Here is a 27,049-nt window from a genome sequence, read left to right as displayed (position 1 = left end):
CCACCTCCTGGGTTCAAGCGATTCTCCTGTCTCAGCCTCCTGAATAGGTGGGATTACAGGCACCCACCACCACGCCTGGCTAATATTTTGCATTTTTAGTAGAGACTGGGTTTCATCATGTTGGCCAGGGTGGTCTTGAACTCCTGACCTCAGGTGATCCACCCGTCTTGGCCTCCCAAGGTGCAGGGATTACAGGTGTAAGCCACTGCACCAGGCCTATGTGAAATATTTCTATGTCTAACAAAAATTATGAACTCTTCTCAGTCCACAAAAGGGTTAATATGTCCCTACGTAGTCAAAATATTTTTTTGATGACAACACACACTTGGAGGAAGGAATTCATAAATAAAGAGGACATGGTTTTTTGGGAAATCTTTGTGGGCTATTGTAACGAAAACAACCACACACATACCACTTCTTGTCGATTTACATTTCTAAATATCTGAAGAATGCTAATAATTTGCACCTTATTTATACCTTTCCTTCCTTCCCCCCACCCCACCCCCAACAGCTGTAAGGGCCGACCGAATGCGTGGAGGAAGGAATAAGTTTGGGCCAATGTACAAGAGAGACAGGGCCCTGAAGCAACAGAAGAAAGCCCTCATCCGAGCCAATGGACTTAAGCTGGAAGCCATGTCTCAGGTGATCCAAGCTATGCCCTCTGACCTGACCATTTCCTCTGCAATTCAAAACATCCATTCTGCCTCCAAAGGCCTACCTCTGAACCATGCTGCCTTGCCTCCTACAGACTACGACAGAAGTCCCTTTGTAACATCCCCCATTAGCATGACAATGCCCCCTCACGGCAGCCTGCAAGGTTACCAAACATATGGCCACTTTCCTAGCCGGGCCATCAAGTCTGAGTACCCAGACCCCTATACCAGCTCACCCGAGTCCATAATGGGCTATTCGTATATGGATAGTTACCAGACCAGCTCTCCAGCAAGCATTCCACATCTGATACTGGAACTTTTGAAGTGTGAGCCAGATGAGCCTCAAGTCCAGGCTAAAATCATGGCTTATTTGCAGCAAGAGCAGGCTAACCGAAGCAAGCACGAAAAGCTGAGCACCTTTGGGCTTATGTGCAAAATGGCAGATCAAACTCTCTTCTCCATTGTCGAGTGGGCCAGAAGTAGTATCTTCTTCAGAGAACTTAAGGTATGCCACCAGCTGTTACAACGTACAGTATCCCTTTTAAGAGAGACCTAACTATGTTCCTAATTAATACATTCTTGGTGCTGAAAATACGTTTTCCTTAATTTTCTACTTTGTATGATTTACAGAGTAGACGTAATTTTATTACCTTGACTTCAGGACTATGGCAGCTTAACTTTATGGGGCTTTGATTCTGTGTAGCTCTTAATTTAGGGAGGTGGCATTTAACATAAAGTACAGGAAACTCGGGCTTTTTTTCCCAAATAGTAGAATATCTGTATTCCTTTTAATTCAGATGGTTTGTGGCTTAAAACATTTCAAGTCAATGTGTCAATGTGAAATAGCACCTAGTAAACGATTTTCCTTAAAAATTACCAAGTAAAGAGCTATGTTATAATGGTGTCATCTTGAAGGTTTCTTTCAAAGGAAAAAATGCCAACATTTAGTAGTATTTAGACTCTAAGGAATGAAAATGATACCACTGGTTAGTAGTATCAAGTAGGTATTTACTACTGTTTACCTTGACATTAGGTTGGTAAAGCCTTTGTTTTCGGAGCAGATTCCAATAGGATGTTTACTGTCATTGGATGGGGAATGGGCAAATGGTGAGTGCTAGTTTACTTGGCTTCGGTTGTAGTTCTCATAATCTATGTCTTGTTGATTTTAGTGGACTGGTACATTGTAAACATAGTACTTGTTTGTATAGGGATCTATGTTTAAATTCATAATTATTTTATTTCCTGAAACTTAAGTCTGAATTAATGTGGGAAAGTTATTTAGAAGTTTGGAATCTAAGAGTGGCTACCAAAACACATTTGGTAGTCAGTGGTTTCATTCCTATTTTAAAAGTGAGTCTTGGATTTGATTTCCAAGTACATTTTGTCACAAAATCAATTTCTTCTTTTTGCTGTCACAGGGAGAGATGTGGCTGCTAAATATCTGTAGCTTGTGATTACCTAGGACAGGAGATTGATTGTAAAATTTCTGAGAGAAGGAAAATGCAAACCCGACTTTTAATTTTAAGAGTTACTGTTAAATATCGTCTGTGTAAGTAGATGGTCTGGGGAATGTGGAAGCCATGCAAATGGAAAATAATGCTTTCATAGCAGTCTACATTAAGCACTGCTCTTTGTACATGGAAGCAAAAAAGTTACCCGAACAGACCTAAATAAGTTGATAAAATTCCATCAGCACGCTGTTAAGACTGTGGACACATCCAGCTCTTTATTCCCATGTCCTTTATTGCTACACTTAAAAATGGCTGAAGGATACCTCAGGCTGCAAAGGGCAAGCAGAACGCACTGTGTTAGCACAATTAGGCCAGATCTTTTCCGAGTATGTGTTAGTGTCTGTAACCACTTTATGATAATCAGAACATTTTTCATGAAAAAACAAACCACGCCAACACTTTCCTGATATTCTTACATTCAAAACTGTGTCCTTCTTAGAACAGGTAAAGTATTTGAAAATGAAAATTTAAATGATAATTTTAGATACCGTTGAAAGGTTAGGTAATGTAAAAACGAGGAAAACACAGACTTTTTACAATCGAATGAACTTGATCTGAACTCTATCTTAACCCCTTAATAATGATGTCTTCATAGGCAGGTTGTTAGACTCTCTGAGCCTTGGTTTTTCTCATGTGTAACTTGCATATGTGGTGTTTGTGGAGGAGTATTGGGAGCATAGATGTAACAGTGCTTATATTGAGGAGGTTTTCAAAGGAAAATGAGAATATGTAGATTAAGTACCCAGTACGGGAGTATGGCATATACTACATACTCAATAAGTGGTGTTGTTTTTTTTTTTTTTTTTTTTTTTGAGACGGAGTCTCGCTCTGTAGCCCAGGCTGGAGTGCAGTGGCCGGATCTCAGCTCACTGCAAGCTCCGCTTCCCGGGTTCACGCCATTCTCCGGCCTCAGCCTCCCGAGTAGCTGGGACTACAGGCGCTGCCACCTCGCCCGGCTATTTTTTGTATTTCTTAGTAGAGACGGGGTTTCACCGTGTTAGCCAGGATGGTCTCGATCTCCTGACCTCGTGATCCGCCCGTCTCGGCCTCCCAAAGTGCTGGGATTACAGGCTTGAGCCACCGCACCCGGCAGTGGTGTTGTTTTAAATTGATATTATCATTGCTGTTTTATGAAAAATGTGCAGAATCTACATAATTTTTATATTCAGGATCAAAAACATGCAATTGTAGTCTCTTAGTTTAACATTGGCAAAAACTATTACATGTGTTATAGAGTAGTATGATTGTATTATAATTAAGTTTTTAATCAGTACTAATTAAGGACCTGAAATTGGCCAAGTGGTAAGTTGGGTATAAGGTAAATATAACGTTGAATAAAGCAACATGTTTCCTCTCAGAGTTATAATAAGACAGTTTCATAAATAATTATTTTAAAAAATAAAGACAGCTGCAGAGAAAAAAATAATATTTTACAAATCAACAAGGAAAGAAATAATGCATATTACTTTATGTAAAAAGGAAACATTATGAAGTAAATATAGCTATCGGCAGGTAAGGCATAAAGAGGGCTGGGAAGATTTGCTTTTTCCACTATTCCTCTCTTTTCCCTCCTGCAGATAAATTTTACAGTGAGCTTTTTTATATAGCATGAGGTTAAATATTTGGCTAAAATATAAATATCTTTGAGAATGGGGCATATAAAAGCATTTTCAATCAATTATGGTGTTGTTTAATGCATTTATCAGTCTTTCATAAATTATGAAAAAGGAAAAAGGAAAAAAGTACAAACATGAGGGTCATCTACAAGGGGTGGGAGATGCTCCCAGAAGAGAAAGATAATTTTGACCCACTTCACAGTTTGCCTTTGGCTTACATTAAACAGGAGTGATTCAAGTATTTTTCAGTGAACAAAGAGTAGAATTCAGAAAGACTTAAGGATAGTTTCAGTAGAAAGTTGGGAGGTGACTATTGACATTTGGAAGAATTCCTTTTCTTTTCATTTATAAATTTATTTTGTCAGAAAGCAAACCAACTCATTTGAAGCCAACCTTGAGACATCTGTAGGGCTGTGGCTTTCAAATTTTTTAACCGTGACCCGCAGTAGGAAATGTATTTTACGGTGGGTGGGACATAGCATACCAAACACATCACACGGGCGCACACACACAGAGATGCACAAACACCCAGACACATACACACAACTAAACCAAAGTTTCACCAGATAGTACATAACCTACAAGTGATGCACTCTGATGTTTTCTATGTATTCTAATTTAGTCTAATTTATTTTTTGTTTTTTACAAAATTCTGGTCACGACTCACTAAATTGATTTCATGGCCCATTAATGAGGCATGACCTGCAGGAAACCTTGCTGCTGTAGAGGAGGTTTTATCGGCCATCCATTGGCATTGCCTACCTGCTACGATTAAGGATAATAACTCTGAAAAAAAGGTCTCTTCCTCCTGGCATGGCCTATAAGACATCCTTGAAACCCACAGTCTGAGTCCCCACCCTATCTTTCTGTAAAGGTTGTAATTTAAAAATACCATTTAGGAAGATAAATGCTCTTTTTTTTTTCAATTTGATTTTAATTACTTTTGTAGAGACAGGGGTCTCACTATGTTGCCCAGGCTAGTCTTAAACTCCTGGGCTCAAGCAATCCTCCTGCCTTGGCTTTCCAAAGTGCTGGGATTACAGACAGGAGTCATTGTGCCTGTCTTATTCATTAAATATCTGTCCTTTTCTTGGTAACTTCACAGCAAATTACCTATCAAGTGATATACTTATTGGACAGTTTTTTTATACCTCTAAAACCCAAAGATGAAAAGTCACATATTTGCTCCTAATTAGGCAATTTTGAAATGACCTCTTGCTCACTCTCTGAGGACAAATTACACTCTCTACCATGTAGGAAAAAAAGAGAATACCGATTTCATTTGTTTGCTAGTTAAGGGAACAGTAGGGCCAGGAAATTTGGTGGGTTGTTTTGTTTTTCTATACATCTACAAGGTGTAAAAAAAGATATTCTGGTTTTCATTCAAAATATTGGAATGAAAAAGAGGAAATTACAACTCCCCAACTCTCATAGAAACCATGGAATTTCAGAGCTGGAAGATGAAAGGGAAAAGGGTAGAGGACACATATAAGTGAGCTGCTCTGTTTTTTTAACACACTTATAAAGGACAATTCTGGTCTTCATCCAAAATAATGGCTTGAGAAAGAAGAAATTAATACTCTGAAACTTGTAGCTTTTGCAACAGCAGATGTGCATCAAAAGATACTTATTGCCTAGAAATCACAAGGTTTTTCAGAACTAGAAGAGATGTTTGAGATCATTTGACCCCACTTCTTTTTACATATGAAGAAACTGAGGCAGAAGGGAATGTAATCTGCCTAGGATTATACAGCTACTGAATGGCAGAACTGGGACTGGTAGATTCAGGTTCAAAGAAGCAGTCCTCTTGTGTGCATTCCCTCATCCCCCCCCCCCAGTGCGCGCGTGCGCGCGCGCACACACACACACACACACACAAATAGACAGTGTAACCTTTGACTCCAAAAAAAAAACAGTCCTTTGCCAGTGAAGCTAAAGCAAATCTCGAGGTTATCAGAAGTCCATCACTACCACCCAATTACCAAATCACCAATAATCAGTGAGACAGATTTTCCCTGAGTCCAGATGACCCCCTGGGAGTGAATGAGACACTTAAAAAAGCTACGATAATTCTTTCAGGCCCCTGGGGTATCATTCAGTACAGTGGATTCAGCACTTCTGGGCCTTGAAAGAGTTTCTGAAGCATTCTCTAGTGCCTTACCCTCTGTGAATAGTTTACTCTCCTGGAGAATCTGGTTCAGTGACAGCATATGGGCTGTGCTCTGCAGTTAAAGCAGCCAAACAGGATTATATCCTGTGCTCTACCAGAGGCTGGGCATGTTCAGTATAGGTTTCTTGTTATGTATGCTTGTTGAGATAGCAGAAAGAGAATGCAGGGTGCTCACTTTGGTGGCACATACAATAAAATTGGAAAGATACAGAGATTAGCATGACCCCCTGCACAAAGATGACACACGCATTCATGAAACTGTCCATAAAAAAAAGAGAACACAGGATTGTAACCGGGTGATAGGTGAACCACTAATTATAAAATTTTCTGATCTTTAAACCAAATCTGTTAAGTGACCTATGCTCTTGGCTGTTTCCTTGTGTTTTTAGAAATTAAGAGCTAATTCCAGACTTTTGTATTCTGCTGAAAGAGCTGTCCTTGTGAGTCAAGAAGATTGACTTTTTTTTTCTGTTATTTTTTTCCACCTGTGTCTTGAATATCTCACAAACACAAGAGCAGTGAGAAAATAATTCCCACTTTGTTAAACAGCTAATGAATCTGGAGGATCTATTTGATCTTCTAATGAGACCAGATGTCTTAAGAGAATTCTGGGAATGGATATATCAGAACTTCCCCTCGATGAATGATTCTGATACATGTAAGTATTTAAAAAAATCTAAATTAATCCTGACTGAAGCTCCCAACTAGCATTTCTGTGGAAAATAGGTCTCAGAGACTCAGGGAGTTTGTGCCAAAGGAATTTAGCAGCCATGCTGAAGTCAGTTTTTAAGTGTAGCTTTATCTAAAGCGAGGGCACAAGGGAGGAGCAAACCTCCTTTTTTCTCTAGCCCATTATAGAAGCTATTTGAGCAGCGTTATTTATTTATTTTTAACCTTCTAGATCCTTTTTCCTAAATCACAGTTACCTTTCCCAATACAGGCCTGTAATCTTAGACTTTATTGACTCTGCCCCAATTTTAAGCTATATTCTTTTGTAAATTTAATTAGCCCTACTTTTTTTTTTTTTTTTTTTAAGACAGAATGTCTCTCTTTTGCCCAGGCTGGAGTGCAGTGGCATGATCATAGCTCACTGCAGCCTTGACCTTGTGGTCTCAAGCCATCTTCCCACTTTAGCTTCCCAAATAGCTGGGACCACAGGTGCGTGCAACCATGCTGGCTAATTTTTTATTTTTTGTAGAGATGGGGTCTTGTGATGTTGCCCAGACTGGTCTGGAACTCCTGGGTTCAGGTGATACTCTCATGTCAGCCTCCCAAAGCGCTGGAATTACAGGCATAACCCACTGTACTTGGCAGCCCTCCTTTTTTTTTTTTTTTTTTGAGATGGAGTTTTGCTCTTGCTGCCCAGCCTAGAGTGCAATGGTGCGATCTCAGCTCACTGCAACCTCTGCCTCCCAGGTTCAAGTGATTCTCCTGCCTCAGCCTCCCGAGTAGCTGAGACTATAGCACCCACCACCACGCCTGGCTTATTTTTGTATTTTTTAGGAGAGATGGGGTTTCTCCATGTTGGTCAGGCTGGTCTCAAACTCCTGACCTCAGGTGATCCACCCGCCTCGGCATCCCAAAGTTTACAGGCATGAACCATTGTGCCCGGCCAGCCCTACTTTTCTATGGGAGAGAAAGAGAAACTGAGAGAGAGGATCCTGCTCGGTGTCTACCACAGTTACTTGCCATGTGACTCTCCTTTGCCTTCTCCTGAGAGTTGTGGTTGGGAATCATGGGTCCAACACCAGCACTCCTCATTGACTGTGATGTCACAGAGTGATAGCCACTTTGCTTATCTTTGTTTTCACTTCTCTGGATGCAAAGTAGCTAATCTGGGAAGCACAAGGATGACACAAAGAAAATAAACATTAAAGTTTGTTTTCCAGTTAAATTTTTCAATGAATATTTTCCAATCAAAATTTTATCTCAAGGCACATTAAGCCATCTATTGCCAGTTCTCATACTCATCACAAAGTTACCAGAATGAAATAAATTGAACCTGCATAGGTTTACAAGGAAATGATAAAACTAGTGTTTCTTCCGCTGAAAGTAGATATCAAAGTGTTGGCCGGGCGCGGTGGCTCACGCCTGTAATCCTAGCACTTTGGGAGGCAGAGGTGGGTGGATCACAAGGTCAGGAGATCAAGACCATTCTGGCTAACACGGTGAAACCCCATCTCTGCTAAAAATACAAAAAATTAGCCGGGCTTGGTGGCCGGCGCCTGTAGTCCCAGCTACTCAGGAGGCTGAGGCAGGAGAATGGCGTGAGAACCCGGGAGGCGGAGCTTGCAGTGAGCCGAGATCGGGTCACTGCACTCCAGCGTGGGCGACAGAGCGAGACTCCGTTTCAAAAACAAAAGCAAAAAAAGTGTTCTGTCTTTGTGAATTTGGAGAGAATGTTGCAATCAGCAGGTTTGATACATGGTCTCTAAGGTGACTTAAGGTGTTAGGCATCTGCTTTTATATCTTTTTCCAAGCAGACCTGAAACAGAAGGCTTTGGTGTGGCTGACAGTGTTGGATGAGAATTTATGTTATTTCAGCCTTTCTTGCTTATATATGTATATTGCATGTGTCTGTTGTAGACTCAGAAAGCCATTATCTTTCTTCTTGCTTTCTTCTGAGCTTTCTTCTTGCTCACAGTTCACTGAAAGAATCAGCTCTTCTCAGTCAATGCCTGTCATGGGGCAGTGGAACATGCCCATTTACTATGGGGATATGTATTGTTCTTTACCGGGATATCTTGAAAGTACACCAGTCACCTCAAAACTCCCATACAATAGTTACTTCTACTAAGATAAAATTTACTTTCCCTAAAATTTACTGTTTTTAATGTACAAATAATAGAACAACTCTTTCCCACTTTAAAATTACCCCGTGTCGCTTTGTAATAAGCTCCTCTCCCCATCCCAGTCCCTGCCAATCCTGATCTGTTTTTGTCCTTAGAGTTGTTTTTGATACTTTTAAAAATAAGTAAATTTGCTTTATTTGTTGAGTATACATTTACAAACTGTAGACTCAGTTTAAGCTCCCTGAAGCTTGGTTTCAGCATAGTTGAGCACTAAGAGTTTCCATGGAAACATATCCTCCATGGGGCACTGGGATATTTGGTAAGAGAGTAGTGATGATCGTAACTTCACACTGGGTCTGCTTGTTCACATGCCTTATGAGCTTCCTGTTCGTATTAACTTGTATGTTATCTACTGGAACCATGGGGAGAACATGAGAATAGCGAGGCACACCCAAGAAATCCATGTTTAACTAGCTTGACCATCGTCAGGTGTCTGAATCTGAACAGTGAGAGTAGGACCACACTGCTACTGCACACCTGACTGCCTCATTCTGTGCCCCTCCAGTTCGATATAGCCTGGTTTTGCAAACTGAGACTTAAGCCTCGGCAGCCAAGAGCAAGCCCTTATTCCTATTCTGATAAGGATGTACTGAATTATTTTGTATTCAGTTTCCTATGATGACCTTCTCTAATTACACAAAAGAAAACATAATGAATTTACATATCTTTGGGTCAATTTATGAAAAACCATTCTCTTCAGTAATATAAGTCCTTTAAGGCCTGTTGGAAAATGGTACAGACGTGAACATTTTCCTTGCTCTGCTCAAGGTCATATGGTAAAGGAGAAGAGAAGTAACTTTTCTTGGGCACCCACTAAGCACCTGCTCTAGTGCTAGATGCTTTCAGGCCATTTTCTAGTTTGATCTTTAGGACAGTCCTATGATGTGAGCACAGTGTATGGTCATTTGGTCAGAGTGGGAGTAAAAGACCATCGCTCTCATATAACATCCTCTGTAGAGGATACGTCCATCAGTCATAATGACCCATAGCAATGTCAAGTTAATTTATTAGTAAAAGTTTGTTAAATCAATTTTTTTTTATTTTTTTTAGACAGGGTCTCACTCTGTCACCCAGGCTGGAGTGCAGTGGCACGGTCTTGGCTCACGGCAACCTCCGCCTCCTGCGTTCAAGTGATTCGCCTGCCTCAGCCTCCTGAGTAGCTGGGATTACAGGCAGGCATCACCACGCCCATCTAATTTTTGTATTTTTAGTAGAGATGGGGTTTCGCCATGTTGGCCAGGCTGGTCTCGAACTCCTGACCTCAGGGTGATCTGCCTGCATCGGCCTCCCAAAGTGCTGGGATTTCGGGCATGAGCCACTTCACCTGGCCGTAATTGTACTTTCTTTCTTTCTCTTTTTTTTTTGAGACGGAGTTTCACTCTTGTCACCTGGGCTGGAGTGCAATGGTGTGATCTTGGCTCACTGCAACCTCTGCCTCCTGGGTTCAAGCAATTCTCCTGCATTCAAGCAATTCTTCTGCCTCAGCCTCCCAAGTAGCTGGGATTACAGGTGTGCGCCACCGTGCCCGGCTAATTTTTGTATTATCAGTAGAAATGATGTTTCACTATGTTGGCCAGGCTGGTCTCAAACTCCTGACCTCAGATGATCCACCGTCTCAGCTTCCCAAAGTGCTGGGATTACAGGTGTGAGCCACCATGCTCAACCAAATTGTACTTTCAGTAAAGTACTTGACTGTTTACAAAGAACTGCCATATACATTTTTTTGGTCCTGGTCTCTGTCTTTCATTTTGGAAGCATGGAGGTAACTGGCCTTTCATCAGTGGTTCAGTAGTGTTGTTTTTTAAAGCCTACAACAGAACCATCTCCTATGAATTGACTATCACATGTCTAAATGCCCTGTTTACAGGATGTTTTACCTCAAAGAGCAGGATATATAAAATACTTTATAATTGATAATTGCCATTATCAATATGCTCACCTCTGTATCATATTCCAACAGGTCTTAAAGGACTCGTATTGTTTTTTACTGAAGAGAGTGGTTTTTCATAAATTTACCCAAAGATACATACATTTGTTATGCTGGTTTTTTGTTTTGTTTTTGTTTTTGTTTTTGAGACAGAGTCTCACTCTGTTGCCCAGGCAGGAGTGCAGTGTCGCGATCTCAGCTCACTGCAACCTCTGCCTCCCAGGTTCAAGCGATTCTCCTGCATCAACCTCCCAAGTTGCTGAGATTACAGGCACATGCCACCATGCCCGTCTAATTTTTGTATTTTTAGTAGAGATGGGGTTTCACCACGTTGGCCAGGCTGGTCTTCAACTCTTGACCTCAGGTGATCCACCTGCCTCGGCCTCCCAAAGTGCTGGGATTATAAGCATGAACCACTGCGCTGGGCCGGGTTTTTTTTTTTTTTTTAACTAGAGGAGGCCCAACCAGGCACGGTGGCTCATGCCTGTGATCCCAGCACTTTAGGAGGCCGAGGTGGGAGGATCACATGAGGTCAGGAGTTTGAGATCAGCCTGGCCAACATGGTGAAACCCCTTCTCTACAAAAAATACAAAAATTAGCCAGGTGTGGTGACGCTTGCCTGTAATCTCAGCTACCTGGGAGGCTGAGGCAGGAGAATCACTTGACCTCAGGAGGCAGAGTTTGCAGTGAGCCGAGATCGCACTACTGCACTCCAGCCTGGGTGGCAGAGTGAGACTTTATCTTTAAAAAAAAAAAAAAAGGAGACCATCGTGGGAAACTGAAGACAAAATAATTCATTACGTCCCCATCAGAACAGGAACAGGGTCTTGCTGTTGGTTGCAGAAACTTAAGCCTCCTTTTGCAAAACCAGGCTATATGTAATTGGAGGGGCACAGAATGAGGCAGTCAGGTATGCAGCAGCAGTGTGGTCCTCCCCAGCTTGTGAATACCTGGGTAGGCTTACCTTACCTCCTCCAACCTCTCGGTGCTCAGCACCGGTTCCTACTGAACAATCGGTAGAAGCAATTTTGTCAGCTTGTCTGCCTAGAAGTAGCCGCATGCTTGTTTGCTGAGAATAATTAGGGTCCCTGCTTATTCCAGTACTTATGCTTCCCCAGCAGGCACACAGATTGCTCAGAGATCTTATGGAAAAGCTGCCAGTGTTACTTCCTCAGTGTGGGGGAGGTAGAGCCCACTGAGCCTGAGCCCCCGGCTCCCTCTCAGCACACTGTCATACAAAGTCACAGAATGGGTTAAAAAAAGAAAACCACACACAGAAAACATGACTCATATGTGACATCCCTCAACACACTTTTGAAGGACTTTGCCCTCTGAACCTATAAGGTAAAATAGATCTTTTTTATTTTCCAGGATAAATAAAGAATGATTTTGCTCTGACTTATTCTTCTGTACCTTGGGAAGTAGATCATACAAATCTTTGAGAGTTCAACATCTATTTGTAGAATGGCTCCATGGAAATTGGCCATTTAAACTATTCTTCATGCTAAAGACATTAAGCTCTAACCCAAGAAAACCACCCACAGCCAAGAACAACAAAAATGACATAAACCACATCACCTAACCTAGCAGCTAGGTATTTCTTGAATGTCTGATACTTAAAACCTAACTCCCCTGTACACCTGTGTCCTCTCCATATAGTAGGCTAAAATCAGGCAGCCAGTGGCATGGGCACCTTGGCTGGCTCCATGGGGGATACTAACCTTGTACATCATTTTCTTTATCTTCTCTTCTGTCCTCCTTGTCCACTTTTCTTCCATCCCAATTTGCTTTTTTCTTTTCTTAATTAACTATTTTTCCTTTCCTTCTTATACCTCAAGAAGCACCCTTAGGTATTACTTTGTCCTCAGCTGTATCTGCATTTACCCTTCAGGTGAGATGTGGTTGAGCAAGGAAGGCAACTCATTCCCTACAAGTCTGAGAATGGGTGGAGCAGGCAAGAGAAATGGTTAAATAGACCCCAGAGATGGGCTGCAGTTAATGATAATAGGATTTATATCTGTCCTTCCACTGTGCCAGGTGACTTCCACACAGTGGCATTTTCCAAGGGTGGGTGCAGAGAAAGTAGCTGCTCAGCTTGGATGGGTATGGGCAGGACAGAATACTGGGGCTGCAGGCTTAGCAAGGTGAGTATGCATAAATCCCATGAAGTCAATGCAAAAGCAACTTGAAAATCCCTGCTTTTTAAATAGGTGTAAGGGTTTCTGTCCATGACAAGGCTGTTCTACTTCAGTCTTTTAACCATGTCTCCACACAGTCCCACAGATGGTCACCAGTGTCTTCTTCACCTTTAACTTCCTCCTTGGAAATAATTTTCACATGCTATGTTCTTGACCTACCAGGACCAATTCTATGAATTCCTCAAGTACTATGTCCTGGGAAGAAATAGCCAAAAGCTTTGACAAGAAGAATTAAGTCTGGGCCAGGTGCGGTGGCTCATGCCTATAATCCCAACACTTTGGGAGGCCAAGGCAGGTGGATCACGAGGTCAGGAGTTCGAGACCAGCCTGGCCAAGATGGTGAAACCCCGTCTCTACTAAAACAAACAACAAAAAAAAAGAAAATTAGCCTGGCATGTTGGTGGGCACCATAATCCCAGCTACTCAGGAGGCTGAGGCAGGAGAATTGCTTGAACCCAGGAGGCGGAGGTTGCAGTGAGCCAAGATTGTGCCACTGTGCTCTAGCCTGGCCGACAGAGTGAAACTCTGTCTCAAATAAATAAATAAATAAATAAATAATAAGTCTGAAGTACCCAGGACTTGTTGAAATGCTGCCTTATCATTTCTCTCAGACAACTAACAGAAAACCACATTATTTTGAATATTTGGAAATGTCAGTGTCACTCAGAGTGCACAACATTCGGGATTAACTTTTTTTTTTTTGGAGACAGGGTTTTGCTCTTGTTGCCCATGCTGGAGTGTAATGGTGTGATCTCAGCTCACTGCAACCTCTGCCTCCTGGGTTCAAGCGATTCTCCTGCTTCAACCTCCAAAGTAGCTGGGATTATAGGCATGTGCTGTCACACCTGGCTAATTTTGTATTTTTAGTAGAGACAAGGTTTCTCCATATTGGTCAGGCTGGTCTCGAACTCCTGACCTCAGGTGATCGCCCACCTCCGCCTCCCAAAGTGCTGGGATTACCGGCGTGAGCCACCGCACCCAACCCGGGATAACTTTACAACCAAACTTGATCCAGCTTCTAATTCTGTAAGAATATCATTTCTTTACATGACAGATGGAGTAATTGGCCAATAGGTCTAAATTCTATCATTTATTGTGCAATAAAAGCCTCGCAAAGGTGAAATGCAACCTGAGATCTTAAGGTCCTGGTCTTTGCCTTTCATCTTGGGAGCACGGATGTAACTGGCCTTTCATCAGTGGTTTAGTAGTGTTTGTTATTAAATGCTACAACAGAACCACCTCCTATGAATTGACTATCACATGTCTACATGCTGTTTATAGCATGTTTTACCTGAGAGAGCAGGATAATTATTTCATTTAAATTAAAAACATATTTTTATGAGAATGACCCGTGGTAGACACTGGATACATGTTGAATTAATGTGCTCAAGACTTAAAGGACAGATACAGATTTACCAATGGTAAAGGCAATATGTAGACATCTTTGCTTTACTTTTAAGCAACATTCTGTAGATACTGTCAATAACCTGAAAATTCTCAGAATAATGTTTTAAATGACTTCTTAGTGTTCCTTATTTTCATATAGGCACACTCATATTCATTTGCTAGAAAACAGTTACCTGCATGCACAAGTTCCGGGTCCCAAATAAGTCTCCCTGGCAGATTGTGTATGTGTGTGTGTGTGTGTATCTGTGTCTGTGTGTGTGTATCACAGTGTTTGGAGTGCATATCCTGTTTTCACACACATTCTCTGAAATGTTGGCTCATTCTAAGGCCTGTTGTTTCATTTTGATCACTGTATCCTGTGGACTCTGAAACTGCTACAAATGCTTCTTTACCACACATCTTATCATCACAGTTGTGTGCCTTTTTGATCTAAAGTTGTGATGAATAAGAGGCTTTACTTGTTGCCTAATTTTTAAAAAACTTACTAAATATTACATTTCCCCTTATAAAATAATGATATAGATTAGTGTTTGTGCAGAAGTGTTGGCAATAGAATTCTTCAAAAGTTTTCCTTTGGGTGATGAAAAGCTGTTATATTATTTTGACTAGCTAATCAAACGTAATTGGGGAGCTTGAAGTGCCTTAGATTTTCCTTGTACAGTTATCAAAGCAGGAAATGTAACTCGCGGAGCTGATGAAAGGCATCTCTCATGGTATTCTTTCAATTATAGATCTTACAGAGCAAATGAAAGAAAAGCTCTACTGCTAAAAACTCAGAGGCTTGAAATGCCCCTTAATGTTAACTGCTGTATTAGCTAGTTAACACATTATTATGTACTTTAATTGATTCTTGCTCCAGCTTTGGAGAAAAAAATTATGGATCTGTTTGGCACGTAAATTAAGGTTGGGGGAAGACACCTGAGTGCAATAACAGCAATATTGCTATTAACACTCAGTTCAAGTAACATCAGATATCTGCAGTGTAAACAATGGCCCTGGTTCACTTTTGGTTTTTTTTTTTTTTTTTTTTTTGAGATAGAGTCTTGTTCTGTCACCCAGGCTGGAGTGCAGTGTCGCGATCTCGGCTCACTGCAACCCCTGCCTCCCATGTTCAAGCAATTCTCCTGCCTCAGCCTCCTGAGTAGCTGAGATTACAGGCGCATGCCACCATGCCCAGCTAATTTTTGTTTTTTTTAGTGGAAACAGTGTTTTACCATGTTGGTCAGGCTGGTCTCGAGCTCCTGACCTCATGATCCGCCTGCCTCAGCCTCCCAAAGTGCTGGGATTACAGATGTGAGCCACCACGCCCAGCCTAATTTTTGTATTTTTAGTAGAGACGGGGTTTCACCATTTGGTCAGGCTGGTCTCGAACTCCTGACCTTGTGATCCACCCACCACTCCCAAAGTGCTGTAATTACAGGCGTGAGCCACTGTGCCTGGCCTAAAAGCATTACTATATTGCACTCATCTGTTGGTATTCCTGCTTATGAGTGTTATTGAAGGAGTTTTATTTGACCATTGAGAATTGCTTTCATGATTTTATCAATGAAGTGTTACAATCTAGTAAACATAACTTCATTTCAGTCATATTTGGAAGGGTCCAACTGCGATTTTTAGCTTTTGAAAAGATCAAAACACATTACACCTGCGTTTTACTGGGGTGTAGTATTTTTCTTTATTGTTGAATCACACTCTCAAAGCTGCCCCTAAAACATTTCAGCCATAAATGGGTAGTCCTGACCTAGGATCAGGCCAGAGTCAGATTTTATTCACATATTCATTTATTCACTCACACATTCATCAAACATTTATCAAATTTGTATTATGTGTCAGTCCCTATGCTAAATTGCTGGAGATATAACAGAATCAAGTGCTGTAATCCCAGCACTTTGGGAGGCCAAGGCAGGAGGATCACCTGAGGTCAGGAGTTCAAGACCAGCCTGGCGAACATGGCAAAACCCCATCTCTACTAAAAATACAGGACGTAGCTGGGTGTGGTGGCTCATGCCTGTAATCCCAGCTACTCAGGAGTCTGAGGCAGGAGAATTGCTTGAACCTGGGAGGTGGAGGTTACAGTGAACCAAGATCACCCATTGCACTCCAGCCTAGGGGACAGAGCGAGACTCCATTTCAAAAAAAAAAAAAAATAGATGGAAGCTGTCTTCACTTTACAAGTCTCCATGGCAGTTTTCTCAAAGTGGAACCCCTCCTGACATTGATGCAGCACTAAACACAATGGCAAACTCTGACCCTGAAATCTTGTGCAAAAACTTGGTTATGACAGCACACAAATAGCCCCAGCTATGTTTAAGATTATGTTTGAACTGGAAAGTACAACTTAATTCTTATAGACAACAAGGTGGGAGTAAGGGAGGGTTCAGGAAAGCATCACTAGGAGAGAACAGCTCATGTTAAAAAAAGAGGCATTGGCATTGCACTTCTTGGAAACTTCAAGTAATTCCTATGGCTGGAAGGTCAAAGGTAGGGAAGGGGCAAGAGGTAAAGCTGGACAGGTGAGCAGATCATTTATATATACGGTTCTCATACGGATTTTATTCAGGGCAAAGGGGAGCCACTGGAAAAACTTAAGCATTGGGGGCCAGAAGGATTGAAAATGTACCAGGGACATATGCCTGCCACATAATGTCATGATTTCGGTCCTGGTATAGGATTTCCCTTAATTGCCAGCATTTAGCTGAAAGTGCATTTCGATATTGTTTTGTTTTTAATTTACTATCTAAACTCATACTAAAGGAGTTGGTATCTTTTATGTGCTTGGTTATTTTTGTCACTGTCTCCAACAGACCTTTTTCCTCTAGGTAAATTTTGGTTATTGATGACGTGTATGTATTTGAGGTCCTAGTCCTTGTTTCATATTTAATTTAAACAAATGTAATGTTTTAAAAATTATGTATTTATTTATTGTAGATATGGGGCCTAGCTATGTTGCCCAGGCTAGTCTCAAACTCCTAGGCTCAAGCAATTCTTCTGCCTCAGCCTCCCAAAGTGTTGGGGATACAGGCATGAGCCACCATGCCCAGCCTTCAGATTTCTTCAGTATAACATTCTTTTTGACCAGAAAGTTTTCTTTTTCTTTTTTAATTTCAATTTTTATTTATTTTTTTGAGACAGAGTCTCACTCTGTCCCCCAGGCTGGAGTACAGTGGTGCAATCTTGGCTCACTGCAACCTCTGCCTGGGTTCAAGCGATTCTCTAGTCGCAGCTTCCTGAGTAGCTGGGACTATAGGTGTGCACCACCACGCCCAGTTAACTTTTGTATTTTTAGTAGAGACGGGATTTCACCATGTTAGCCAGGCTGATCTCGAACTCCTGACCTCAGGTGATCCACCGCTTCGGCCTTCCAAAGTGTTGGGATTACATGCCCAGCCAAGTTTTTCTTTTTAACCTAGAACTGATTTATTGCGGATTATTTCATAGTTATTATTTTAATGACACCAAATCATCCTTCCAGTATATGCACACATTGAGGGGGCAATCTAGCCCAGTGTGCCTAAAGTGATTCCACACTAGCTTTTTAAAATTACATATTCCCAAGTTCCACCCCAGAACTAATGAATTGTTCATCCATTCATATATTTATTAATTCAACATACGTTAATTAAATATCCAGTATGTGTCAAGCCCAGGGGAGAGATGGAAAGATGGTGGCTTAGGTCAGGGCATGAGAATGGAGATGGGGGAGAAGTTGATGGACCCAGGATATATGTTGAGGTAAAGCTGACAGAATTTGCCAAAAGGACTTTGAGAGAAGATGAGGCAGGTGGACTCAGGTTTTTGGCTTAAGCCTTTGGGAGCCATTGTAGAGAAGGGGAACCAGACCATCTAGGGGAAAATCTAGGGGAAAATCATGCACATGTTCTAAAATTTCCCTAAACAGATAGATCCAGGTGCCAGAGCCAGTTCTCAGACGTCACCTTTGGGAGCTATTCATTTATTCTAATTCTTATTTTTATTTAAGAAGGCACAGCTAAACCACTCCATGGAGATATAAATTCAAGCTCTTCCCAAAGATTTCTCAGGGGTGGGGATCCTCTACACGTTCCCTGCCATCTATTTAATTAATTAATTAATTTATTATTATTATTATTATTATTATTGAGAGGGAATCTCACTCTGTCACCTAGGCTGGAGTACAACGGCATGATCTTGGCTCACTGCAACCTCTGCCTCCCGGGCTCAAGTGATCCTCCTGCCTCAGCCTCCCGAGTAGCTGGGATTACAGGCACCCACCACCATGCCCAGCTAATTTTTGTATTTTTAGTAGAGACGGGGTTTCACCATGTTGGTCAGGCTGGTCTCGAACTTCTGACCTCCAGTGATCCGCCCGCCTCAGCCTCGGGATTACAGGCATGAGCCACCACACCTGGCCCCTGCCATCTATTTTAAAGTTTGTCAGTAGTCAAGACATTCTTTTATGTACAACTTAAATCTTTCCTTCTGCACCACGTGTCATTCCCTGTGGGCCCTGTCAGTAGAGATGGAACACGTGGCTACCCCTTGCTTCATCATAACCCTTTACATGATGACTTGCTGAATTGCAGCTATGTGAAAACCTAAAAACTTTAGACATTAGGGAATCTAAATTTATTTCAGTATTTAAGACAGAGGAGTCTAAGACTGATCACCTATCTATGTAGCCATAAAAAAGAGCGAGATAATGTCTTTTGCAGGAACATGGATGGGGCTGGAGGCCATTATCCTTAGCAAATGAATGCAGGAACAGAAAACCAAATACTGCATATTATCACTTATAAGTGGGAGCTGGCTGGGCACGTTGGCTCACACCTGTAATCCCAGCACTTTGGGAGGCCAAGGCGGGTGGATCACCTGAGGTCGGGAGTTCGAGACCAGCCTAACCAACATGGAGAAACCCCATCTCTACTAAAAATACAAAATTAGCCCGGCGTGGTGGCAGGTACCTGTAATCCCAGCTACTCAGGAGGCTGAGGCAGGAGAATTGCTTGAACCTGGGAGGTGCAGGTTGCACTGAGCCAAGATCGCGCCATTGCACTCCAGCCTGGGCAACAAGAACAAAACTCTGTCTCAAAAAACAAAAGTGGGAGCTAAATGATGAGAACTCACAAACACAAAGAGGGGAACAACAGACACTGGAGTCTGCTTGGGGCTGGAGGGTGGGAGGAGGGAGAGAGCAGAAAACATAACTACTGGGTGCTGGACTTAATACCTGGGTGATAAAATAATCTGTACAACAGACCCCCATGACACGAGTTCACCTAGGTAATAAACCTTCACATGTACCCCCGAACCTAAAATAAATGTTGAAAACCACACAAAAAAACTAAGCGCCTATGCAGACACCAGTGTGCAAATTCAGTTGGCTACATATGCAGAGAAATAATGGCTGAGAACATTTAGTGCTTCCTCCCTTGACGTTCCTGATTCTGAGGCTGGCTCTGAGCTTAGGAAACTGGATTTCTTGTATTTAAAGTGTGAAATGTTACATTTAAAGGTATTTTTCTCCTTCAGTATGAAACCTATAGATGAATTTCATCTGATGTTTGCATCAGTGCCTTGGCATAGACCCAATTTGTTTTCCTCTGTTGTCCTTTTTATGAGGGTAAAGTTGCTAGTTATTTTAAATATTTTTTGTAAGCTTTATCTTCAATTCTTTAATGATCTTTGTTGCTTTTTAAAGAACTCTTTCAACTTTCTTTTCTGTAGTAGCACAAGAATCCAAGCTATAGTCTTTCCAAGGCTTCTCTCCTCCTGGGGCAGAGCAGTGTCAGGGTTTGGATTAGAAAACAAATCCAGGGATTTATCTACAAAATTACAGATGAGCATAAATATGTCATACATATCAGAATCAATAACCCTGCTAATAGCAGTGAGTGTTTCATCTATTATAATTCTTCAGTCTCCCAATCTTCCAACAGGACTTAGTTTCCCACTACTTCGAACCTTACTTAATTTACTTCTAGTCATTTGAAAAAAAAAAAATTGATAATATTTGGTCTGATATCTTTGAAGTTGAAAAGGTTTCTTGCCAGTTTACTTATTAGCCCAAGTCAGTGGTCACTTGCAGCAGAGATTAATCCCAGCTTTGTGGACCCTAAATTTTATACAATTTAGGAAGCTCTCAGTGAAAAAGACCACAAAAATCTCTTTCTTTTGCAAATTTTACAAAAACATTAGACCTGGAGCATACACATGGCTTGAGTCCCTCAAAAAGCCGTGGAATTTTCTGTGCAAGTAAAGGCTGCTGAAGCTGAAGCTCATTAGTTTCAGGTAAATCTGCTTCTGCTTCCGATTTGCAGTTCTGCTAAGGTATTTCTTGTGTAGAATATCATTTAGTGTAGGAGGAGGTGGAAATAAAGATAGAAACCTACAGAGATGATGAAATTTTAAAATTTGATAAAATAGGATTTAAGTCTATACTACCCAAATTGACTGAAAATAAATATTAACCCCAGACATCTGTAGTGAGTTTTTCTTTCTCAAAATAATTTCTCATTGACCCAGGGACTATCAAGAAAGTCATGCCTGGAAACTAAAGAAGTAATTTTTCTCTGAGCTAAGCTCAACATTTATAGCCTCATTACACACTCTCTGGTTATTCGGCCTTAAGCATTCCACCTTCTCCTAAGCTCACCTAGACTGGCTGATACCAGGCATAGTTCCATTAGTTCAATTTCACTCTCCTTACCCTAAGAAATTTCTAATATGTATATCAAACAACTTTAAATGGAAAATGCTGTAAGTTCTCTTTCAGTTCTGATGAAGAATTTGTGAACAATTCATCTTCTTTTTTTTTTTTCTTTTGAGACGGAATTTTGCTCTTGTCACCCAGGCTGGAGTGCAATGGCACTATCTCAGCTCACTGCAACCTCCGCCTCCCGAGTTAAGTAATTCTCCTGCCTCAGTGCCCCGAATAGCACGGATTACAGGCACGTGCTGCCACGCTTGGCTGATTTTTGTATTTTTAGTAGAGACGGGGTTTCACCATATTGGTAAGGTCAGTCTCAAACCTCAAATGATCCACCCACCTCAGCCTCCCAAAGTGCTGGGATTACAGGCGTGAGCCACCACACTCGGCCAAACAATTCGGATTCAAAATAGCAATAGTATTGCATATAGATACAAGTTTTACTGTTATCTAATTAGGAAAATGTGGGGTTTCCTATGGTAATATTATAAAGTATGTCATAAAGGTTTTGGAGGTCCTCATACTGCAGAAACTTAATTTTTCTATTTGTAAAAGGAATCCCATTAAAAACTACTAAATTATCTTACATTTCCTATTTGATTTTATTTACCCAGTTTTGCCCTTCATGTCAAAGTAAAAAGATTAGAACTCTTAAGTGACTAATTAGGAGGAACATTGGAAAACATAATCTCTAATTATGTCTCAATATTACATATGTATCCATGAATAGTTATCTCTAAGATGAACTCTAGTTGGCTTTAAAATGGGATGTTAGAGATATTTTTATGAAAAGTTTGCTCTCCAGAGCTCGAAGTTCAACATAAATTTAGAAGGCTGAGGGAAAGTTTGTTTTTTTTAAGTCATCTTTATTCACTTCCAATTTTCCCTGAAAAATAAAGTGACATTCTTAAGTACTTTTCATTTGTGAGGTAGTTTGACTGATATAAATTGTACAGGGTAGTAGTTTTGTACACAGTTGGTTTTAGGTAATTTTTCCCAGGCATCTACTTTCCTGTTCATAATAAGCTGTCAGTATATGTTAGTTAAATGAATGGATGGCAGAGCCCCTTTGTGCATTTGCTGTGGACGTGGGCTTTCTCAGTCTTTTGGTTTGAGAAATAGTTAAGGCAAACAGAGAAGGTAGCCTAGAAATCTTATGAGCCAGTCATATTCTGTAGTGTCTGATGATTTTTATTTTTAAATCGTCTATAAGTCAAGAATATATATTTTAAATGAAATGATCAGCCAGGTGCTGTGGCTCACACCTGTAATCCCAGCACTTTGGGATGTCAAATCAGGAGGATTACTTGAGCCTAAGACAAGGAGTCTCAGCATAGTGACCCTGTCTCTACAAAAAATGTAAAAATTAGCCAGCTGTAGTTACATGCATCTGAGGTCTTAGTTACTTGGGAGGCTGAGGCAGGATGATCGCTTGAGCTGAGGAGGTCCAGGCTACAGTAAACTGAGATAGCAACACCGCACTCCAGCCTAGGTGACAGCGTGAAACTCTGTCTCAAAAAAAAAAAAAAAAAAATTACTCACTGTTACTGCATAATAACATTTAATCAAAAATCCGTTCCAACCTCCCTTCCCCCCACCACCAAATACATACACAAACCTGATTGAGAGCTGGTTTAAGTTACCTGTGTATGTACCTGAGCAGTTGGGATGCATAGCAGAGTTTCAGTCTGTGTGTGCAGGCTCTCAGGTAAAAGGGAGAATTCTGGAAGAATCTGTAGGGAATACTAGAAGCATGTTGGCAATACTTTATAAGAGAGAGTAAAAATGAATTTATCTTTTGAAATGGGCGTAAAACTACCTATTTTTCCATATATAAATATATATGTATGTCCTTTTACAAGACATCCTTTTTAGGGCAATTGACTTCTTTAGTTTTAAATTATTTACCCAGATGGCTGCCTAACAAGAATTTGAGATTAGGTCAAATCATTTACAGGACTATTTTGATTAATGTTCTTTGATTTCTAAATCAAATGTACCAGACCACTTTCAGAGAGAGGAATTAATATCCACAAAATATTATTTCATATGCTTTTGCTCTAGGTTTTCCCACAGCTTCCAGCCCTGTCTCATTTCACCTTAGGAGTTAGAGAAAAATAACTAACACATCAATAATTAGTTTAGACCTGAAAACACTCTGCTTCACAGCTGTAATGTTTCACAATGGTTTCTGAGCTAAGAGGTGTTTATGTAGCATCAACTTTATTGGAACAAAACCCTAGGTAAAAACACATTGAAATGGCACTTAAAGCAACAACAGTGCCCAAAATCTGTTGTTTCATTACACATGAGTATAAGGCAAATCTAGAAGTTAAATTGTCCCCTATTGAGAATGACTGAATAAATGTTTACATAATTGCTCCCACTTTTGCTGAATGTTTTGGTTTGATCAGGTTTAGAGCAGAAGAGCAAAAATATATTTATTAAAAGAGATCTTTTGAGATTGAATGCTCTAATTAACTGCTAATTATTTCTCTAACTAGGCTATTTTAGATTAAAAACCTAATTGTCTCAATTCTAGTGGATTTTGAGGTTGTAATGAAGAGCAGAGCCGATATTCAGTGGGACCACAGGATCCAGCGCTGCCTGTGTTACTCAGTATTTCTCTGCTCAGAGACAGAACCAATTATAATATTTAGCAGATTTTTTTTCCTGAAAGTCTTAAAAATTGATCAGTTTTAAAATAGATGCACACAAACTACCTTGAGCTTTACTTTCTGATGAAAACAATCTATACTATGTGATAAAGAACATGATAGATATGGAATACTGGTTGAAGCTGACAAAATATGCACTTTTGTTGTCTTAGATTTAGTGAGGAAATTGATTCATGTTTGGTATGATTATCTTCACAAGGAATTGCTTATAAAGGGGTAGGACCTAACTCATTTATATAAATCAAGGTAAAGGAATACCAGGAGTAAATCTAGGAATATTAATTTTTCTGTTTTTGGGTGCTTCTAATACTGGAAAACCCTATTGGTTTCAAAGGGAACTCCTAGGTGCTAGGACTATTTTTAGAGAACTTGTACTCCAGCAAGCAATTTTTTATGGAGCACAGGAAACATTTTTAACTATTATATATTTTAACCATATTATATAGCAATCAGATAAATTTAAAGTTATAGTCTGTTGATTAATAAATTCATGGTGGGTTGGCTATAATAGCAATTTTGCTTCAGTATCTAAGACAAAATTTGAATGATTTGAGAATGCACGGTTTACCTCATAATGTGACACTCTTTTAATCAAAACACCTGAAGGCCAAATAATTAGATCTTGTATAAAACTTGGAAAGAAAACACAGTTTTATACCCCTACCCACCATTGAAATCTGTTTTTAGTTAATAAGGAAGTGGGAGTAAAATATTTGAATGAGCCTATATATAGGCTTTCATGTATTAAAAGAAAAGCTATTTACAACTGATTTGTTGCTAAATAAAATCTTGGATGAACACTTTTAATTACTAAAAAGGTAAGGTTACAATAAACACAGGAAGTATAAATGAATAAAGTGTGCACAGAGTCATGCTGCTTTCAGGACTATAAATAGCACCTCCATCTCTGCTACTATTATTAGCAAGTATGAACAAAAGAAGATGTCCAGAAATAGAAAGGGGAAGAGCATCTCCATGAGCCTTGTATTCCATGGCATAGGAAATGTTTCTAGCAAGCCCATGAATTTAGAGGGTTAATTGATTTTTAGAAAGGACATTTCCATGCTGTCAATTTGCCAAGGAAATTCTTTTACCGGCATGTTTGTAAAATTGGCAGGCTGATGTTTCCTCTAGGTGACACAAGATGTGATGAAGAATTTTATCTTTACTTCCTTACGAAAATCAGCATTGATTGCCTGCCTTTTTGTTAACTTATTTGGTTGCTATTAATTTGCATCTACAGAGCATCGGTTAACATAGTTGAAATTGGAAGAAGTAGTTTATTGTGAACAGCCCTGAACCAAAAGTCAGGTTTCAGTTTCATCTGAGCCACTAATGTGCTCTATGACTTTGGTCAAAGCGTTTACATATATATATATATATACACACACACACACACACACACACACACACACACACATACTGTTGTCCCTTGGTATCTGTGGGGGATTGGTTCCAGGACCTTCTACAGATATTAACATCTGAGAATGTTCAAGTCTCTGGTATAAAAATGGCACAGTATTTACATATAACCTCCCATGTACTTTAAATCATCTTAAAATTATAATACCTAATAGGGTATAAGTAGTTATTACACTGTATTGTTAGGGAATAATGACCAAAAAAGTCTGTATATGTTTAGTACAGACACAATTTTTTTTCCCCAAATCCTTTTGATCCATGGTTGAACTCACGGATGTAGAAGATACAGAATCACAGATACGCAGGCCCCACTGATACACACACCACACACCACACACACACATCTTCTCTGAGCCACAGTTTCTTGATTAATTAATATAGCAAACATATATGGAGAGCCTCAATATGCCAGGCACATTGCTAAGCAGTAGGGATACGAAGTCAGTTAAGATACCCAGTCCTTGCACAGTGGCCTCGCACTGCTGGGGGACAGAGTTTTGAATTTGTAATTAGAATTGACAATGGGTGTACAATGGAGATGATAGCTGTTATAAGAACACAGAGCAGAGCTTTTCTGTCTGTGGAGGGGGCACCAGGGAAAACCGTGCAGAGATGGTGCCATTTGAGTCAATTCAATCTTAAAGAATTCCTCTTGAATTTTTCTTCAAGACTGATTTGGATGAAAATGGTTAAACTTGGGCCTCATGAGGAAATAAAAGTATGCTAAAAAGCATAAAAAACAATATAAATAGGCTATTAGTAATGAAATGATTCATGGTCATGAATATTACAGATCTAGTTCTAATTTTTGATTACCTGTTTGTTAATGTTTTTTTCTTTTTGATAACTAATTATGAGTGCAGTTATTTGAGAACTGATTATAAGACTGTAATTAAAAGTGGGAGAGGCCAGCTACAGTGGCTCACACCTGAAATCTTAGCACTTTGGGAGGCTGAGGTGGGAAGATTCAAGACCAACATAGCAAGACCCTGTCTTTAATCTAAAAGAAAAGGAAAAAAAATGAAAGGAAGGAAGGAAGGAAGGAAGGAAGGAAGGAAGGAAGGGAAGGAAGAAAGAAAGAAGACAGAAAAGAAAAAGGGGCCAGGTGCGGTGGCTCACGCCTGTGATCCCAGCACTTTGGGAGGCCAAGGCGGGCGGATCACGAGGTCAGGAGATCGAGACCATCCTGGCTAACAGGGTGAAACCCCATCTCTACTAAAAATACAAAAAATTAGCTGGGCATGGTGGCAGGAGCCTGTAGTCCCAGCTACTTGAGGCAGGAGAATGGTGCGAACCCAGGAGGCGGAGTTTGCAGAGAGCCGAGATGGTACCACTGCACTCCAGCCTGGGTGACAGAGAGAGACTCTGACTCAAAAAAAAAAAAAAAAAAGAAAGAAAGAAAAGAAAAAAAACATGAGAAACACAAATCTCAAACACTTTGATTTTTTTTTTTTTTTTATCACTATGGACTGGAATTCAAACAAAAAAAAGTTCTCCAAATATGGATATATTTTCCCATAAATAGTCATGATAGACTGAATGATTATTTTTTAAATAGTTACATTTTTAGGGGTTTACAGCATGTAAAATTATGAAGATATGGTAGTTAGTAATAATTCTTTTTAAAAACATATATTATTTATAAACTATATGTGTATTCTGGTGAAAGATCATCCTCTAGGAAAAATAAGTCTTAGAATTATTTCTCTCCAGTAGGAATTTATTATTGTCCTATCTTCAGCCAGACAGCTCTGTGGTAATTTCATTTGGTGATCTCTTTAACAAATATTTTTTTGAGTGCCTATTTTGTGTGATGCCAAATGAAGTAAACAGTGTTTTATATAATATGTTCCAATATATATTTTTTAGAATGAACCGTTTACCAAGTATACATAAGTCAGACATTGACTGCATATCGCACTGAACATTT

The 27,049-nt window shown here is 40.2% G+C and overlaps 1 protein-coding gene and 1 non-coding gene across 4 annotated transcripts in view; both read left to right on the top strand.

Annotated features, from left to right (window-relative positions):
- The window catches only part of NR5A2 (nuclear receptor subfamily 5 group A member 2), a 148,169-nt gene that overhangs the window by 20,114 nt on the left and 101,006 nt on the right, over nucleotides 1-27,049 (top strand). For all 3 annotated transcript variants that reach the window (XM_050782329.1, XM_050782340.1, XM_050782350.1), the window contains one exon: nucleotides 512-1,158. In XM_050782329.1, coding sequence (XP_050638286.1) covers nucleotides 512-1,158 — 647 coding nt within the window. The remainder of the gene's footprint in view (nucleotides 1-511; nucleotides 1,159-27,049) is intronic.
- On the top strand, nucleotides 6,118-6,222 carry LOC126944793 (U6 spliceosomal RNA). The gene has a single exon (XR_007722176.1). It is a non-coding gene; the product is annotated as a U6 spliceosomal RNA (small nuclear RNA).

Source organism: Macaca thibetana, chromosome 1 (assembly GCF_024542745.1).
Source record: "Macaca thibetana thibetana isolate TM-01 chromosome 1, ASM2454274v1, whole genome shotgun sequence".
In the NCBI taxonomy this organism is placed as follows: Eukaryota; Metazoa; Chordata; class Mammalia; order Primates; family Cercopithecidae; genus Macaca; species Macaca thibetana.
The sequence above is the reverse complement of the archived record's forward strand: the minus strand, read 5'-3'. Positions and strand labels throughout refer to the sequence as shown.